Below are 19138 nucleotides of genomic sequence, written 5' to 3'. Positions count from 1 at the left end.
GGCTCAATAACCCCTACACATGTTTGAACCATCAAAAAATAATTGATTATGAATAAATAGTTTGACTATTTCAGTGTTTTGATTTTATTTAAGATCAACAATATTCTTTTGTTAGTAGCCCTGTTCATGTTATTCTGTTGAACTGAATTTGTTGCAGGTTATGCTTGTGATTGTACAAAAAGACAAACTTAAAGCTTCCATAATTTGAAACTTTAAATATTTCTAAGATGCATGAGTTCTTCACATTTGAAAGTCTTGTGTTTCTACTATTCCACACGGTAGACTTGTGAGGAAAGTTATTGTTCAAGGAATAAAAGGGACAGTAACCACTTGGATACAAAATTGGCTGAGGACTATATAACAGAAATGGTTCATGGTATTTTTCGGGCTGGAAGAATATTTATCGTGGAGCTCCCCAGGAGTCGATATTGTGTATATAAATGTATAATGTGTATATAAATGATCTAGATCATTGTATGAAGGAGACAATTTCAAAACTTGAGGATGACATAAAACTTACAACAGTTGTCAACTGTGAGGAGGACAGTGTAGAACTTGTTAGGGACATTAGTAAATTGCTGGAGTGGACCAATTGATGGTATATCAAGGTCAATGCAAGAAGTTTGAGGTGATATACTTTGGTACAGGTATCATGATGAAACCTTATAAAATAAAAGGTACTGTTCTACAGGGTGTGTGAGAGAGACCTCAGTATGTCGACGTAAGTAGTTAAAAGTAGCAGGACAGAGATAATTGATGATAAAGCATAGAATGTTCTAGGCTTCATAACTAGAGGCATAAGGTTATTCAGACTGCATAAACATTTCAGTCTGGGTGATAAAAGTGACATCTGAATATTTTCCTGAGTTGTCTGTTGTCTCCTGTTCCCACTGAAGTCACTCAAATGTTAATTCTGTTCTTCCTGCAGGAGTTAGCTTTTACATGTGATTTAGGGTAATCTCTTATCTCAAGTTATCCCTCCAATGTCATGCCCATTCCTCAGTTAAAAGAATCATTGTTCCCAATGCCAGTGTGTAATATTTTGCGAGGTTTTGTAATGTTCTATCCTCTGTGGAAGTGACTTGATTTAATATATTCACATATTGGCCTAATTTTAGCCTACATTCACTTGTGTGTAAATCATGACATTAGTTGTAGTCTCTGTAGTGCCAGAGGAACATAGGACTGCTCTCTCAGGAATGAGACAGTTGGTGGTGGTTTAACCTGAGGGTCACCACACTACAGGTGAGGAGAAGTTGATGGAAGAGTCCTTCATGGTAACCTCCGCCATTGTGGGAAAGTAAAGTTGCCATAGTCCCACAGAACCATAGAGAGATGACTGGCGGTGAATTTAACCTGAGGTCACAATACCTCAGAAAAGGTTGCGAAGGTAGAACTTTAGGGCAACCTCAGCCAGTGTGGGAAATGAACTGTACTGTTGTTATCATTCTGCGTTGTAAACCAGCCATGCTGTAAACTGAGCTAACCAAATCCCTCTGTAGCATCATCCCATGTTTGAAAATGATTAATCAATGGCCATTTTGATTAGAGTCATAAAGTCATAGAGATGTACAGTACAGAAACAGATCCTTCAGTATTACACACTGGGAGCGTATCATCCTACTATTCTTTTAACTGAGGAATGGGCATGACATTGAAGGGAGGCATGGTGGTTCAGTGTTTAGCATTGCTGCCTCACAGCACCAGGATCCCCGGTTCAATTCCAGCCTCTGGTGACTCTGTGTGGAGTTTGCACATTCTCTCCATGTCTGCGTGGGTTTCCTCCGGGTGCTCTGGTTTCCTCCCACAGTCCAAAGATGTGCATGTCAGGTGAATTGGCCATGCTAAATTGCTCGTAGTGTTGGGTGCATTGGTCAGAGGGAAATGGGTCTGGGTGGGTTGCTCTTCGGTGGGTTGGTGTGGGCATGTTGGGCCAAAGGGCCTGTTTCCACATCGTAGGGAATCTAATCTAATCTAAAAAGGAGATTACCATAAATCACATGCAAAAGCTAACTGTCCTCATTGATGCTGACCAGATATCCCAACCTAATCTCGTCCCATTTTCCAGCACTTGGCCCACATCCCTCTAAACCATTCCCATTTATATACCCATCCAGATGCCTCTTAGATGTTGTAATTGTACCAGCCTCAACCACTTCTTCTGGCAGCTCATTCCATACATGCACCACCCTCTGCATGAAAATGTTGCCGCTTAGGTTCCTTTTAAATCTTTGCCCCCTCTCCCTAAACCGAGGCCCTATAGTTCTGGACAATAGACAACAGCTGCAGGAGTAGGCCATTTGGCCCTTGGAGCCAGCACCACCATTTATTATGATCATGACTGATCATCCACAATCACTATCCTGTTCCTGCCTTATCCCCATAATCCATGATTCCACTATCTGTAAGAGCTCTATCCATCTCTTTCTTGAAAGTATCCAGAGACTTGGCCTCCACTACCTTCTGGGGAAGAGCATTCCAAATATCCACCACCTAGATCTCGTTGTACTTCCCCTTTCCTGGGGTGGATTCTCCCACCCCAGGAAAAAGGCTTTGTCTATTTACCCTATCCTGCCCCTCAAGATTTTTCAACCTCTATAATGTCACCCCTCAGCCTCAGACCCTCCAGGGAAATACAACCCCAGCCTATTCAGCTTCTCCTTTTCTCTCAAATCCTCCAACCCTGGCAGCATCCTTGTATATCTTTTCTGAACCCTTTCAAGTTTAGCAATATGCTTTTGAAAGGAGGGAGACCAGAATTGCACACAATATTCCAAAAGTGGCCTAACCAATGTCCTGTACAGCCACAACATTACCTCCCAACTCCTGTATTCAATGCTCTGACCAACAAAGGAAGCATGCCAGATGCTACCTTCACTATCCTATCTATCTGTGACTCCACTTTCAAGGAACTGTGAACCTTCAGTACAAAGTCTCTTTGTTCAGTAACACTCCTCAGGACCTTAGCATTAAGTGTATACGCCCTGCCCTGATTTGTCTTTCCAAAATGCAGCACCTCACATTTATATAAATTAAATCTCATCTGCCACTCCTCATCCTATTGGCCCATCTGATAAAGATCTTGTTGTACTCTGAGGTAACCTTCTTCACTTTCCACTACACCTCCAATTTTGGTATCAACTGCAAACTTACTAACTGTAGGACCTATGTTCACATTCAAATCATTTATATAAAATGACTAAAAACAGTGCAACCAGCATAGATCCTTGTGGCACACCACTGTCACAGGCCTCTTGTCTGAAAATGATCCTCCACTACCACCCTTTCTCTACCTTCGAGCCAGTTCTGTATCCAAATGGTGAGTTCTCCCTCTAGGCGAAAGTGAGATTAGAGTCAAGAGTGTGGTGCTGAAAAAGCACAGCAGGTCAGGCAGCATCCGTGGAGCAGGAAAATCGATGTTGCGGGCAAAAGCACTTCATCAGGAATCTTGATGAAGGGCCTTTGCCCAAAATGTCAATTTGCCTGCTGCTTGGATACTGCCTGACCTGCTGCGCTTTTCCAGCACCACACTCTTAAATCTAGCTCTCCCTGTATTCCAGGAGATCAAACCTTGCTAACCAGCCTACCATGAGGAACCTTGTCAAAAGTCGTACTGAAGTCCATATAGATCATGTCCATGGGTCTGCCCTCATCAATCTCTTACTTATTCAGAAAACCCAAGTTAATGAGATATGATTTTCCAAGCACAAAGCCATATTGGCTATGCCTAATCAGCACTTGCCTATCCAAATATATGTAAATTCTGACCCACATTCTGATTCCCTCCATCAACTTGCCTCCCCACTGATGTCAGGCTCACCGGTCTGTAATTCCCTGGCTTTTCCTTATCACATTTCTGAAAACATTAGCCGACCTCCAGTCTTTCAGCACCTCACCTGTAACTATCGATAATGCAATTGTCTCAGCAAGGGGCCCAGCAATCACTTTCCTAGCTTCCCACAGAGTTTTAGGAACACCTGATCAGATAGTAGAGATTTATCTACCTTTAAGCATTTTAAGGCACCCAGCACCACCACCTCTGCAATATGGACATTTTTCAAGATGTCACCGTCTATTTCCCCACATTCCATAACTTCCAAGTCCCTGTCCACAGTAAACACTGATGCAAAATACTCGTTTAGTAACTCTCCATCTCCTGCGGTTCCACATATAGGCTGCCTTGCTGATCTTTGAGGAGCCCCTATTCTTTCCCTAATTACCCTTTGTCCTTAATGTATTTATAGAGTCCCTTTGGATTCTCCTTAACTCTTATTTGCCAAAGCTGTCTCATGTCCCCTTTTTGTCCTTCTGATTTCCCTCTAAAGTATACTCTAAGAATTCACTTGATTTCTGCTGTCTATACCTGACATCTGCTTCCTTCTTTTTAACGAAAACCTGAATTTCTCTAGTTGTCCAGCATTCCCAACTCGTACCAGCCTTGTCTTTTACCCAACAAGAATATACTGTCTCTGAACTCTCTTTATCTAATTTCTGAAGGCTTCCCATTTTCCAGCCAACCCTTTATCTGTGAACTTCTGCCCCCAATCAACTTTTGAAAGTTTTTGCCTAATTCTCTCAAAAGTGGCCTTCTTCCAATTTAGAACTTCAACTTTGAGATCCAGTCTATCCTTTTCCATCACTGTTTTAATTATATTCCTGAAAATGGAAATTCTTCTCTATTTGACCAAGATGATTAACAGATGAATGTGCTCAACTGGATGGAGTTACAGAGAGGTAGCTCATTGTCGTTTCATTTCTCCATATTTTGAATTTAGTTCTGAATGGTCAAGAATCTCCTCTCTGAAAGAAGCATTAATGCGATAATCACTGTGCTAATCTCGACCTAGATACTGTTATGAAGGTGTAAGGGTTACTGTACGTTTAAGAAAGTTGAAAGCTAGCAAGGACCTAGAGGCACAGGGAGTCTGGAACAAGTTAATAATGTAACACTCGCACTGGCTGGGTTACTATGAGACAAGAACAAATTCAAGTTTGGCCAATCAGTTTAAATTATGCCCCAAGATCCCAAACTCCAATCAAATTTGAATTTGGTATTTTGACAATATTAGAACCAATGAAATGATCCAATGTTTTGGGGTATAAAACTAGAAAAAAATTTGAACAGTTGGGGGAGAACTGCCAGAAGACCAACTGATGTAGGCTGCTAGTGAGAACTCTGAGAGGTACTTGTCTAAAGAAGGAGTTTGCACAGAAGAAACATCGACACCGACCTGCAGAGCAAATTGACGGAGGAACATAGAAAGAAGATTAGACAGCTGTCTGGTTTTCAAATTAGAATTTTTCTGTCAATGCTAATCAGGGTTTTGATCAGACCAGTATTATAGAGGGGAAGATAAAAGATTGGTTGGGAAAAATGAGTTCTAAATAGTTTTTCGTTAATTATTATCGGTCAGATTTAAAAAATTAAAGTTGCTAATTGCTTTAAATAGTGACTTTTGGGAGAGTTCTCTGTCTCGAATTTTTGCAGATTACAGCACGGGGCAAATCTTTTCTGTGTTGGGTTTAAATTAGCAGAGGGCTTTATCCTGTGTCGTAACAGTACCTTTATAAAATGGCCCACAACTATGTAGACATTTACTGATTTAAGTTGGTGTGAAAAGTGAAACTTTTGCACACTAGTGCAGCATCAGGTACTTTTCTGAATTTGGGGTTGAGGGCTATTTCTAATTTTATCTATTCTCGCTTCTGTAACATTGCTCAGCTCTCTCTATGTCTGAATCACAACTCAGCTACTGAGAACTCTCATCCTGTCCCTTCTTGCTTGAAAACTCAACTATTCTGACACACTTGTGACTGCTCTTGCACATTTTACTCTGTAAACAAGGCACTGCCCTCTTGAAGTGTCTTACCTGTCCATCTTCGTTCGCATCTATCTGTTTCACCCTCCACTCTGACCTATCATCATCACCCCTCACCTTCATCAACATGTCGCCTTCCATGCTGCCTTCCCCTAAGCCCCACCCCCTTTCCTATTTATCTCTCAGCCCCTGTGGGGCCCCCTACATTTCTAATGACGGGCAGCATCCAAAACATTGACTCTCCTCCTTGGATGCTGCCTGACTGCTGTGCTTTTCCAGCTTCACACTGTTTGACTCTGATCTCCAGCATCTGCTGTCCTAACTTTCTCCTAACGTTTTCTCATGTGGCTCAGTGTTGTACTTCAGTTTAATGCTGCTGTGAAGTGGTAAGGCATATTTGATTATGTTAAAGGTGCTATATATATAAAAGCTTTGTCTTGGTACATGTAGAATGGTCCTAAAGGCCCTCTTAAAAATTTGCCTGTTTCCATTGTAGCTAAATGGTTGTTTTTGTAATTGTTGACTTATTGCATTTATGATTCTGTTTACTACTTCCCTAAGCCTGCAAATGCAATGGACACGCAACCATCTGCAACACCAAGACAGGAAGATGTTTCTGCACGACAAAAGGAATCAAAGGCGACAAGTGTCAACTGTAAGTTACATTCAGTGCGTTTTATGTGCAGACTGCTTTTGGTGCAAGTTTATGGCTGCTATAAAATTTCCATATATTTCAGTTCCACTTTGTGACCATGACATTTTCAATTAATGAGCAAGCTAATGCAATCAAATTGAGTGTTTGGAGAGTAATTTGAAAAGAACTCCTCATAAACTACAGGCGTCTGTTGTTCTGCGATATAGAAAATACAAGACGATATTATTCAATTCATTTCTTGCCACCATTTAAATACTTCGTTACTTTATTTAATCTTCGCATCCCAACATTGTTTTGAGCATTTGTTATGCACTCTGTTTGATGTTAAGGCCTTATTCTGGTGTAGAAGTATCAGCACAACGATCAAAGATTGAACATAATTGACAAAGTTAATGTTTTTTAAAACAAAACATTTTTGGTCCGTGCAGAGGTAGTTATTTTCTTAACTGTCAGAAAGGAAGGCAAATGCGGTGTGAGCATTCATTTCAAGAGGTCTAGAATACAAGAGTGTGGATGTACTCCCGAGGCTAAATAAGGCTCTGATCAGACTGCAATTGGAATATTGTGCGCAGTTTTGTGCCCTATATCCAAGGAGGGTTGTGCTGGCCTTAGAGGGGATTCAGAGGAGGTTTACAAAAATAATCCTTGAGATGAAAGGCTTGTCATATGAGAAGCAGTTGAGGACTCTGGTTCTGTTTAGAAAGATTTGGAGAGAGATCTGATTGCAACTTGCAGAGTACTGAGAGACTTTGGATAGAGTGAATGTGAAAAAGATGCTTCCGCTAGGAAGAGAGACTAGGAACCAAGCGCACAGATGCAGTAAAGGACGAACATTTAGAAGTGAGATGAGGAGGAATTATTTTCAGCCAGAGGGTGGTGAGTCTGTGGAACTCATTGCCACAAAAATCTGTGGCAGCCAAATCACCGCACTTAAGACAGAATAATAGGTCCTTGATTAGTAAAGGGGTCAAGGGTTACAGGGAGAAGGCAGTAGAATGGGATTGAGGGACACATCAACCATGATTGAATAGGGGAGCAGGCACAAGATGCCAAAAGGCTTAATTCTACTCCTATAACTTAGGGCTTCCAACTCATGTAAACTTAATAATTACCCAGGAAAAATTAGAAGATTAAAAGCTGCCTGTAAGTCTTCAGGAATGATTAAACTGAACCCCAGAGTCCCCATCTGAACCTCAACTTTGACAACCTCAACCTTTTTTGGTTGACCCAACCTAACACAACACTGATGGATGACACCCTGTGACTCACCCTAAACGTGCATCAACTTCACTGGTACCTTACTTACTCACCCATCATATAACCTATCCCCTTCATTACCTGACATCCTTATCCCTCACCCATCCACATACCCGAGACTCTACCACCTCATCGCCTAACGCACTCTCCTTTTAACTGAGCTTTCGTTTATCCTTCTTCTGTCATTATCAAAGTAGCTTTAGGATCTTTAACCTCTGAAGTGTGGAAGTGAATGTTAAAAAAGCACATGTCCTGACCTTCTGTGCTACTTCTGCAGGGAGTGGATTTCCTCTTGATTTCTTCCAATGGGTGTATTTGTGAGAGGTCAGACTTGGAATCTTGGCTAGAAAAATTACTAATTGGCATATGGCTAATTGTAATGAGGATTACAGGTGGTAGAATTTATTCTGTTGCCGACTGGAGTATCTGAGCTACATATTTTAATTGCACTACAAGCTGAATGATTCCTGGAATGGAGTAATTGTCTTATGAGCAAAGACTTAACAGGTTGAGACTCTATTCACTGGAGCTTTTAGAAAAAAAAGTTGACCTGATTGAAACATATAGGATTCCGAAGGGAATTGGCAAGGTAAATGCTGAGAGAATGTTTCCCCAAATGGATAAGTGTAAGACTAGAGGACATAGCCTCAGAATAAAGAGGCACCAATTTAAGATTGAGATGAGCAATTTTCTTTGCTCAGAAGGTTGTGTGTCTTTGGAACTCATTGTCACTGAAAGCTTTGGCTGCAGAGTCCTTGTGTATATTTATGGCTGAGATAGATTTTTGATCAGTAGGGGAATCGAGGGTTACAGGGAAACAGCAAGAAAGTGGACTTGAGGAATGCTGGATCTTATTGTATGGTCAGCTCAAGTGTCAAAATTGCCTAATCCTGGTTGTATTTCTTACGTTCTTATGAATTTCTCCTCATCTCACTCCCTTCAAAGCTGAAGGATGACTGCTTGGAGAAAATTAAAAAACGCACAATACCAGGTTATAGTCCAACAGGTTTATTTGAAAATAATTGTACTTTTAAATGAACCCGTTGGACTGTAACTTGATGTTGTGTGAGCTTGTACTTTCAAATAAACCTGTTGGACTATAACCTGGCATCATGTGATTTTTAACATTGTCCACCCCAGTCCAACACCGTCACGTCCACAACAGGTTTGGAGAAAGTTCTTGGAGAGAATTTCTGATGTTGCACAGCTTGAATCTTCAGAATAGCATTTTGGAAATTGGAATGTTAGAATTAAAAACACTTCAATAGTTTAAGAAGTATATATTCTGTGCCCATAAGGATAATTCCTGTCTGCAGTTTTTTAATTCTGTGGCCAGTAATTTGGAACCGTAGTTGCAGAGATATATAGCATGGAAACAGACCCTTCTTGGTCCAACTCATCCATGCCAAGCAGATATCCCAACCTACACTAGTCTTATTTGCCAGCATTTGGCCCATATCCCTCCAAACCCTTCCTATTCATATATTCATCCAGATCCCTTTTAAATGTTGCAATTGTACCAGCCTCCACCACTTCATCTGGCAGCTCATTCCATACACATACCACCCTCTGCATGGAAAAAAACGTAATCCCTTAGGTCCCCTTTATATCTTTTCCCCCTCACCCGAAACCTATGCCCTCCTGGACTCTCGCACCCCAGGGAAAATACTTTATCTGTTTACCCTATCCATGCCCTTCATGATTTTACAAACCTCTATAAGATCACCCCTCCGCCTTCGAAGCTCCAGGGAAAACAGTCCCAGCCTATTCAGCCTCTCCCTATAGCTCAAATCCTCCAACCCTCGCAACATCCTTGTAAGTCTTTCCTGAACCCTTTGAAGTTGCAAAACATCCTTCGGATAGGAAGGAGACCAGAATTGCAGGCAGTATTCTAAACTGGCCTCACCAATGTCCTGTACAGCTGCAACAAGACCTTCCAACTCCTGTACTCAGTACTCTGGCCATTAAAGGAAAGCATACTAAATGCTGCCTTCACTAACCTCTCTACCTGTGACTCCACTTTCAAGAAGCTATGGATGTGCATTCCAAGGTCTCTTGGTTCAGTAACACTTCCTAGGACCTTACCATTAAGTGTATAGGTCCTGCTTTGATTTGCTTTCCCAAAATGCAGCACTTCGCATTTAAGTGAATTAAACTCCATCTGCCACTTCTCAGCCCATTGGCCCATCTGGTCAAGATCCTGTTGTAATCTGAGGTAACCCTTTTCGCTGTCCACTACACCAATTTTGGTGTTATCTGCAAACTTACTAACTGTACCTCTTATGCTCGCATCCAAATCATTTATGTAAATGACAAAAAGTAGAGGGTCCAGTACTGATCCTTGTGGCACTCCACTGGTCACAGGCCTCCAGTCTGAAAAACAACCCTCCCTCCACCCTCTGTCTTCTACCTTTGAGCCAGTTCTGAATCCAAGTGGCGAGTTCTCCCTTATATTCCGTGAGATCTAACCTTGCTAACCAACCTCCCATGGGGAACCTTGTTGAATGTCTTACTGAAGTCCATATAGATCACATCTACCATTCTGCCCTCAAAAATCCTCTTTGTTACTTCTTCAAAAATCTCAATCAAGGTCACGAGACATGATTTCCCATGCACAAAGCCATGTTGACTATGCCTAATCAGTCCTTGCCTTTCTACATACATGTAAATCCTGTCCCTCAGGATTACCTCCAACAACTTGTCCATCAACGACATCAGGCTCACCAGTCTCTCATTCCCTGCCTTGTCCTTACCACCTTTGTAAAGTAGTGGTACCACGTTAGCCAACCTCCAGTCTTCTGGCACGTCACCTGTTACTATCGATGATACAGATATCTCAGCAAGATGCCCAGCAATCACTTCCCTAGCTTCCCAGAGTTCTAGGGCGCACCTGATTAAGTGCTGGGGATTTATCCAATTTTATGCGTTTCAAGACATCCATCACCACCACCTCTGTAATATGGAAATTTTTCAAGTTGTCACCATCTATTTCTCTATGTTCTGTATGTTCCATGTCCTCCTCCACCGTAAGTACTCATGCAAAATACCCATTTAGTATCTTCCCTATTCCCTGCGGCTCCACGCAAAGGCTGCCTTACTAATGTTTGAGGGGCCCTATTCTCTCCCTACTTACCCTTTTTCCTTAATGTATTTGTAAAAACCCTTTGGATTCTCCTTTAATTCTATTTGTCAAAGCTCTCATGTCACCTTTTTGCCCTCCTCATTTCTCTCTTAAGTGTACTCCTACTGCCTTTATCCTCTTCTAAGGATTCACTCTATGTCTCCTGTCTATACATATACTTCCTTCTTTTTCTGAACCAAATTTTCAATTTCTCAAGTCATCCAGCATTCCCTACACCTACCAGCCTTTCCTTTCACCCTAACTCTGGACTATCGTTATCTCATTTCTGAAGGCTCCCATTCTCCAGCCAACCCTTGTCCTGCGAACATCTACCCCCAATCAGCTTTTGAAAGTTCTTGCCTAATACCGCCTTGCTGACTTCTGCAAGCATACTAAAGTGATCTATTCTGAATTCCTATTTCCTGCATTTCTGTCTATCGCATGCATGAAGTTCTACATAAGTGTATTGCGAGGCCTGGTGCAAATGACCATTTTTAACTTTAATTGTGAAGAATTAATATTTTTATTAGTGTTGAATTTTCTTCCCTTAGCATTGCAAGCAGTATATGCAAGATCATAATTCACTGCATAAAATTAAATCTCAATTCCCCTTAGGTGCTTTTGTCAGTTATCTAATATCTGCATCTTCTGGTTAAGGCAGCACCATTAGAAACAGTTTTATGCTTTGTCACAAAAGACCACGTCAGCATATGCTACGTTTCTATCCTTGACCAGCTGCATTGCTCCACTATGAGCCGTATTTCCATTAAGCTGGTACCAGTTACCACATTCACAAGAGGAGCATAAACAAAACTGGAAACACAGCACTAAATTTTCCACATAAGCATTCTATGGCCTTCAGTATTCTATGTTCAGTTCATCATCCACCACTGAACATGGGTATTGTCATCCATTTTATTACAGCCACTTCTCCCCTTGTGTCTTGGTTTTATGGGTTTACACTCAACAAAGTTGAGCTTTCTTTAACCATTCGCACTTACCTTTAAAACGTATTCTGCACTCTGTAATCTTGCCCTCCTAACAATAGCACTCACTCTGACATTTGATCAGGGAACCCTCACATTTCTTCTCTCTTTGTTATTAGCGCAGAAACCACCATGTTCCTCTCCCCTTTAATTCCAAAGAGGAGTCATGTTGTCTTAACATTAACTGTGTTTCTCTCTCCACAGATGCTGCCAGGTCTGCTGACTTTCTCCAGTGCTTTGTTTTCATCACGAACATTAGTTTGTTGAGTCCACTTGCTAAAATACAGACTTTGAATGTCAGGTGTTGCTGCGAGTGTAATTCCATTCTTCTTTTAGAAAGGGTTGCTTTGACATACAGTTTACACGAGTTTACCTCATCTTGTCCAATATGGAATGTTATGTCATCATTGACTGTATCTTTGTGAGCATAGACAAATCAAATGGTATAGGTGACAAATTTCACTGTCTTGATCTTTGACCCTGGCACTAAAATGAGAAAGTGAGGACTGCAGATGCTGGAGATCAGACCTGAAAAATGTGTTGCTGGAAAAGCGCAGCAGGTCAGGTAGCATCCAAGGAGCAGGAGAATTGACGTCTCGGGCATAAGTTCAGGAATGAGGAAGGTGTGCCAAGCAGGCTAAGATAAAAGGGAGGAGGGACTTGGGGGAGGGGTGTTGGGAATGCAATAGGTGGAAGGAGGTTAAGGGGAGGGTGATAGGCCGGAGTGGGGGTGGGGGCGGCGAGGTCGGGAAAAAGATTGCAGATCAAGAAGGCGGTGCTGAGTCCGAGGGTTGGGACTGAGATAAGGTGGGGGGAGGGGAAATGAGGAAGTTGGAGAAATCTGCATTCATCCCTTGTGGTTGGAGGATTCCTAGGCGGAAGATGAGGCGCTCTTCCTCCAGGTGTCGTGTTGCCATGGTCTGGCGATGGAGGAGATCAAGGACCTGCATGTCCTTGGCGGAGTGGGAGGCTGGAGTTAAAGTGTTCAGCCACGGGGCAGTTGGGTTGGTTGGTGCGGGTGTCGCAGAGATGATCTCTGAAACGTTCCACAAGTAGGCGGCCTGTCTCTCCAATGTAGAGGATGCCACATCGGGTGCAGTGGATGCAGTAAATGATGTGTGTGGAGGTGCAGGTGAATTTGTGACGGATATGGAAGGATCCCTTGGGGCCTTGGAGGGAAGGGGGGGGGGGGGAGGGGGTGTAGGCGCAAGTTTTGCATTTCTTGCGGTTGCAGGGGAAGGTGCCGGGAGTGGAGGTGGGTTGGTTGGGGGTGTGGACCTGATGAGGGAGTGGTCTTTCCGGAACGCTGATCGGGGTGGGGAGGGAAATATATCCTTGGTGGTGGGGTCTGTTTGGAGGTGGTGGAAATGGCGAAGGATGATACGATGTATCTGGAGGTTGGTGGGGTGGTAGGTGAGGACCAGTGGGGTTCTGTCCTAGTGGCGATTGGAGGGGAGGGGTTCAAGGGCAGAGGAGCAGGAAGTGGAGGAGATGCGGTGGAGAGCATCGTCAACCACGTCTGAGGGGAAATTGCAGTCTTTGAAGAAGGAGGCCAGCTGGGTTGTTCGGTATTGGAATTGGTCCTCCTGGGAGCAGATGTGGCGGAGGCGAAGGAATTGGGAATATGGGATGGCGTTTTTTCAGGGGGAAGGGTGGGAGAAGGTGTAATCGAGGTAGCTGTGGGAGTCGGTCGGTTTATAGTAAATGTCTGTGCTGAGTCGGTCGCCCGAGATAGAAATAGAGAGGTCTAGGAAGGGGTGGTAAATTTGAGGTCAGGGTGGAACATTGCCACACCATGGCAACATGAAGCCTGGAGGAAGAGCGCCTCATCTTCCGCCTAAGGACCCTCCAACCACAAGGTATGAATGCAGATTTCTCCAGCTTCCTCACTGCCCCTCCCCTCACCTTATCTCAGTCCCAACCCTCGGACTCAGCACCGCCTTCTTGACCTGCAATCTTCTTCCCGACCTCTCCGCCCCCACCCCCTCTCCGGCCTATCACCCTCACCTTAACCTCCTTCCACCTATCGCATTCCCAACGCCCCTCCCCCAAGTACCTTTTATCTGAGCCTGCTTGGCACACCTTCCTCATTCCTGAAGAAGGGCTTATGCCCGAAACGTCGATTCTCCTGCTCCTTGGATGCTGCCTGACTTGCTGCACTTTTCCAGCAACACATTTTTCAGCCCTGGGATTAAAAGTTCCTTTCAGTCAGTGATGGATTGGCATCCAAGTTTTGCTTGGTCGGTTAAAAATCTTTGGACTGTAATTGTTCATGTCTTGTCAGCAAAACTGTGTTGGGAGATACGTAGGAAAGGCAAAGCTACTGTGGTCAAGGGGGGGATTTCAATACGCAGGTGGACTGGGAAAATCAGGTTGGTAGTGGATTGCAAGAAAAGGAATTTGTTAAATGTCTATGAGATGGCTTTTTGGAGCAGTTTGTGTTGGAGCCCACGAGGGAGCAGGCAATACTGGATTTAGTGTTGTGCCATGAGAGAGATTTGATAAGGGAGCTCAAGGTGGAGGAACCTTTAGGAGGCAGTGATCATATGATTGAATTTATTCTGCAGTTTGAGAGGGAGAAGATTAGAATCAGAGGTAGCACTATTACGGTTGAATAAAGGCAATTACAGATAGGTAATGGAGGAGCTGGATAGAACTGACTGGGAGAGGAGCCCAGCAGGACAGACAGTGGAACAACAATGGCAGGAGTTTCTGGAAGTAATTCAGGAGACACAGCAGAGATTCATCCTGAGGGAAAAAGGAGCATGGTACAGGGGGAGGATGAGGCAACCATGGTTGACTAGGGAAGTCAGGGGCAGCATAAATGCAAAAGAGAAAGCATGTAATATGGCAAAGGGCAGTGGGAAACAGAGGATTGGGAAGCTTACAAAAACCAACAGAAGTCAAAAGAAAATCAAGGAGGGAGAAGATTAAATATGAGGATAAGCTAGCCAGTAATATAAAAGAAGACTGTACAAGTTTAGATATATAAAAAGGCAAAGGAGACACAAAAGTGGACATTGGATGCTAGAAAATGATGCTAGAGGGAGTAGTGGGAGAGATGGAAATAGCTGAGGAAGACATGAGTAATATCCCAACAATTCAAGAGCGTGAGGGGACAGAGCTGAGTATGGTGGCCATCACCAAAGAGAAGGTACAAGAAAAACAATGGCCTGAAGGTGGATTAGTCACCTGGACCAGATGAACTACGCCCTGGAGTTCTCAGGGAGATAGCTGAAGAGATAGCAGAGATGTTAGTGGTGATCTTTCAGGAATCGCTTGAGTCAAGCAGAGTCCCAGAGGATTGGAAAATCGCTAACGTGACATCACTGTTTAAAAAGGGAGTAAGGCAAAGATAGAATATTACAGACCAATTAGCCAAACCTCAGTTATGGGTAAGATCCTGGAATCTATTGTGAATGATGAGGTTTCTGAATTCTTCGAAGTGTATGGTAGAATAGACCAAACTCAGCATGGTTTCATCAAGGGGAGGTCATGCCTGACAAATTTGTTAGAATTCTTTGAGGCGGTAATGAGCAGGCTAGACAAAGAAGACCCAATGGATATTATCTACCTGGATTTCAAGAGGGCCTTTGACAAGGTGCCTCATAGGAGGTAACTGAGTAAGATAAGGGCCCATGGTTAGGGGAAGGTGCTTGCATGGTTAGAAGCTTAGCTGTCTGGTAGGAAGCAGACAGTGGGGATTAAAGGGTCTTTCTCAGGCTGGCAGCTGGAGACAACTGGTGTTTCGCAAGTATCAGCGTTGGGACCACAACTTTTCACTTCATACATTAACAATCTAGATGAAGAAGCTGAGGGCATTCTGGCTACATATGCAGAAGATACAAAGGTATTGTCGATAGGTACAGGGACAGGGAGTATTGAAGAGGCAGAGAGGTTGCAGAAGGGTTTGGACAGGTTAGGAGAGTGGGCAAAGAAGTGGCAAATGGAGTGCAATGTGGGAAAGTGTGAGGTCATGCACTTTGCTAGGAAGAATAGAGTTATGGACTATTTCCTAACTGGGGAGAGAATTCAGAAGTTTGAAGTGCAAAGAAAGTTGGGAATTCTAGTCCAGGATTCTCTCAGGGTAAACTTGCAGATTGAGTAAGTAGTTAGGAAGGCAAATGCAATTATGGCATTTATTTTGAAAGTAGTTGAATATAAAAGCAGGAATGTACTTCTGAGGCTCTATCAGGCTCTGGTCAGACCACATTTGGAGTATTGTGTGCAGTTCTGTGCCCCATATCTTAGGAAGGAAAAGCTTAACATATGAGGGATGTTTGAGGACCTGGGTTTATTCTCAGATCTTCGAAGGATGAGGGGTTTTCTAATTGAAATATGCCGGAAACTGAATGGACTGAACAGTAGTTGTTGGAAAGATGTTTCCACGATTAGGAGAGACTAGGACCTGAGGGCACAGCCTGAGAGTAAAGGGAAGACCTTTTAGAATGGAGATACTTCTTCAGCCAGAGAGTGGTGTATCTATGGAATCCTTTGCCACAGAAGGCTGTGGAGGCCAGGTCTTTATGTTTATTTAAGACTGAGATTGATAGATTCTTGATTGTCAAGAGCATGAAAGATTATGGGGAAAGGGCGGGAGAATGGGGATGAGAAGCTTAAAAGCCATGATTGAATGGCGGAGCAGACTCAATGGGCTGAATTACTTAACTTCTACTCCTGTCTTCTGGTCTTATGCTGTGGATTATTAGTGCAGGATCTATGATATATTAGTGGATGGCCCTCTGGTTGTACAGTGACACTTCAATTTCATGCCTCAGCTGTAATTTAGTAACCCCAATACTTGATGTTACATCTCTCCTCTGACTTGCTATGAACAATGTCACTGGTGTTTTACCAGTTACCAGAGCAACATGAAACATTCAGCATGTTGAGCTTGATTTGATGAGATCATGGTTAATTTTTATCTTAATTCAGTCCATGGGACACCACAACCTGCAAATTCACCTCCAAATCACTCCTCATCCTGGCTTGGAAATGTTATCTTTAGTAATTTTGGGTCAAAATCCTAGGGCTTCGTCCCTAATACATTGTCGGTCTATTGTAGCATATTAATAGCAGCAGTTCAAGAGGCAATCCACCCTTATCATCTCAAGGGCAATTAGGGCCCAACAATAAATGTTGGCTTGGACAGTGAAGCAGGTATTACATGACTGAATATAAACTACCAAGATTTTATAACTTTTGCAATTAAATTTGTTTTCATGTTTTGTGGCACAAATTTCTCCAAATTTGTATGACTGGGTTAAAATGGGTCTTGCTAACATCTTGCCCGAACATCATGCTTCTGATTATAAGCTTCCTTCTCCTATATGCCTCCACTTCCAGAAAGTCTTTTATCATTTATTCTGTCCATCGCTTTCAAAATGTTTAAAACATCAATTAAATCAGCACCACTTTCTGTAAAGCAGAGAATATAAACTTAGATTATGTATTGACACTAAACCTTGAAGCCCTGGTAACATTTTAAGGAATCTCCACTGCATTTTGGATTAGATTAGGTTACTTACTGCGTAGGAACAGGCCCTTCGGCCCAACAAGTCCACACCGACGCGCAACCCACCCAGACCCATTCCCCTACATTTTACCCTTGCCCATTACACTACGGGCAATTTAGCATGGTCAATTCACCTAACCTGCACATTTTTGGACTGTGGGAGGAAACCGGAGCACCCAGAGGAAACCCACGCAGACACGAGGAGAATGTGCAAACTCCACACTGACAGTCGCCTGAGGTGGGAATTGAACCCAGGTCTCTGGCACTGTGAGGCAGTAGTGCTAACCTCCGTGCTGCTCAAATTCTTCCAAGACAGTTAACTGCTTGCAAGATACAATACCCAGATATGTATCTGTTATCCACTGCTGATCTTAACAGGACTTTCGAGCTGATGTTTCTTCTTTTCATGTTCTAGCCACTACTTATAAGAATTTATATCAATCGTGAAATGTTTTCATTTAATTAAAATGCAAAACCAAATAAATGGGAGAAAATGCATGATCGTGTTGATTAATCTGTGGTTGAATTTGCTTCTAGATGTGACGTTGAAACACGATACCAGGGTAACCCACTGAAAGGGACCTGTTACTGTAAGTCTAATGCACTTTGTGATGTAAAATTGGAATGAATCAAATCGAATGACTTGACAGAACTTATTTTTTTCAGAATTGTGCACAACTAGACTGACCCTGCTCAGTTATTGATGATCTTCAATTATCTCTGAAAATTTGATTTAAATAATTTTTTGGTCTATGAACCAAGATCTGTAACAATATCATGATTTAAGGAATTGGCGAGGTCCAGGGATGAAAGTTGCATTGAATATAACTAGTACTTTTTTCAATTGTATTAAAGCTATTCTTCACAAATGAATTTGTTTTATTGCACATCAGTTTTCAAGGTGATATTAATAGCTGAAGTAAAATAGAATATAATGTGGGAAAATGTGAAATTGTTCACTTTGGAAGGGAAAGCAAAAGACTATTTCCATGGAGAAAAACTGCAGAAAGCTGCAATACAAAGGGACTTGGGGGGAATTTGCACCAAACGTGCAAAGGTAGCACGCGGGTGCAGCAAGTAATAGTGGAATATTGGCTCTTATTTCAAGGGGGTTGGTCTGTAAAAGTAGGCAAGTGTTCCTGCAACTGTACAAGGTGCTGGTGAGACCACATCTGGAGTATTGTGAGCAGTTTTGGTCTCTATATATAAGGAAAGATAACATTCCATTGGAGGCAGTTCAGAGGATTTTCACTGGGATGATTCGTGATATGGAGGGATTGTCTTTTGAGCAAAGACTGAAAAAGTTGGAACGCTACTAACTGGTGTTTATAAGAAGAAGAGCTGATCTCATTGAGGCACTTTTAGGAGCTTGTCAGGCTAAGTGCTGAAAGCATGCTAGGACCAGAAGGCACAGTCTCAGAATAAAGGGGCACCAATTTCAGGCTGGGATGAGGATTTTCTTCTCCGAGGGTTGGGAATCTTTGGAACTGCTCACAGAGAGTTGTGGGGACAGAGTTCTTGTGTAAATTTAAGGCTAAGAGAGATTCTTGATCAGTTGGGAAATCTTTGATTACAGAAAAAGGCAGGAGAGTGGAGGTGTGCAATGTCGGATCAGCCATTATCATATTGAATGGCAAAGTAGGCTCAAGGACCTGGGTGACCTACTTCTGTTTCTATTTCTTACAGTCGTATGGTTAATAACATGGGGTAGTTCCTTCATGAAGTTTTTAAAAATTGTAACCAATACATTTTTGGATAGCGATCAGTTTTAAAAGAAGAAGCGGA

The 19138-nt window shown here is 42.7% G+C and overlaps 1 protein-coding gene across 1 annotated transcript in view; it reads left to right on the top strand.

Moving 5' to 3' along the window:
• Positions 1-19138, top strand: part of atrn (attractin) — a 394002-nt gene that overhangs the window by 175979 nt on the left and 198885 nt on the right. Inside the window, exons 20-21 of the mRNA XM_072577202.1 lie at positions 6381-6474; positions 17891-17943. Coding sequence (XP_072433303.1) covers positions 6381-6474; positions 17891-17943 — 147 coding nt within the window. The remainder of the gene's footprint in view (positions 1-6380; positions 6475-17890; positions 17944-19138) is intronic.

This window comes from Chiloscyllium punctatum, chromosome 1, assembly GCF_047496795.1.
Source record: "Chiloscyllium punctatum isolate Juve2018m chromosome 1, sChiPun1.3, whole genome shotgun sequence".
NCBI lineage: Eukaryota > Metazoa > Chordata > Chondrichthyes > Orectolobiformes > Hemiscylliidae > Chiloscyllium > Chiloscyllium punctatum.
Note: the sequence above shows the minus strand (reverse complement) of the source record. Positions and strands in the feature narration are given on the sequence as shown.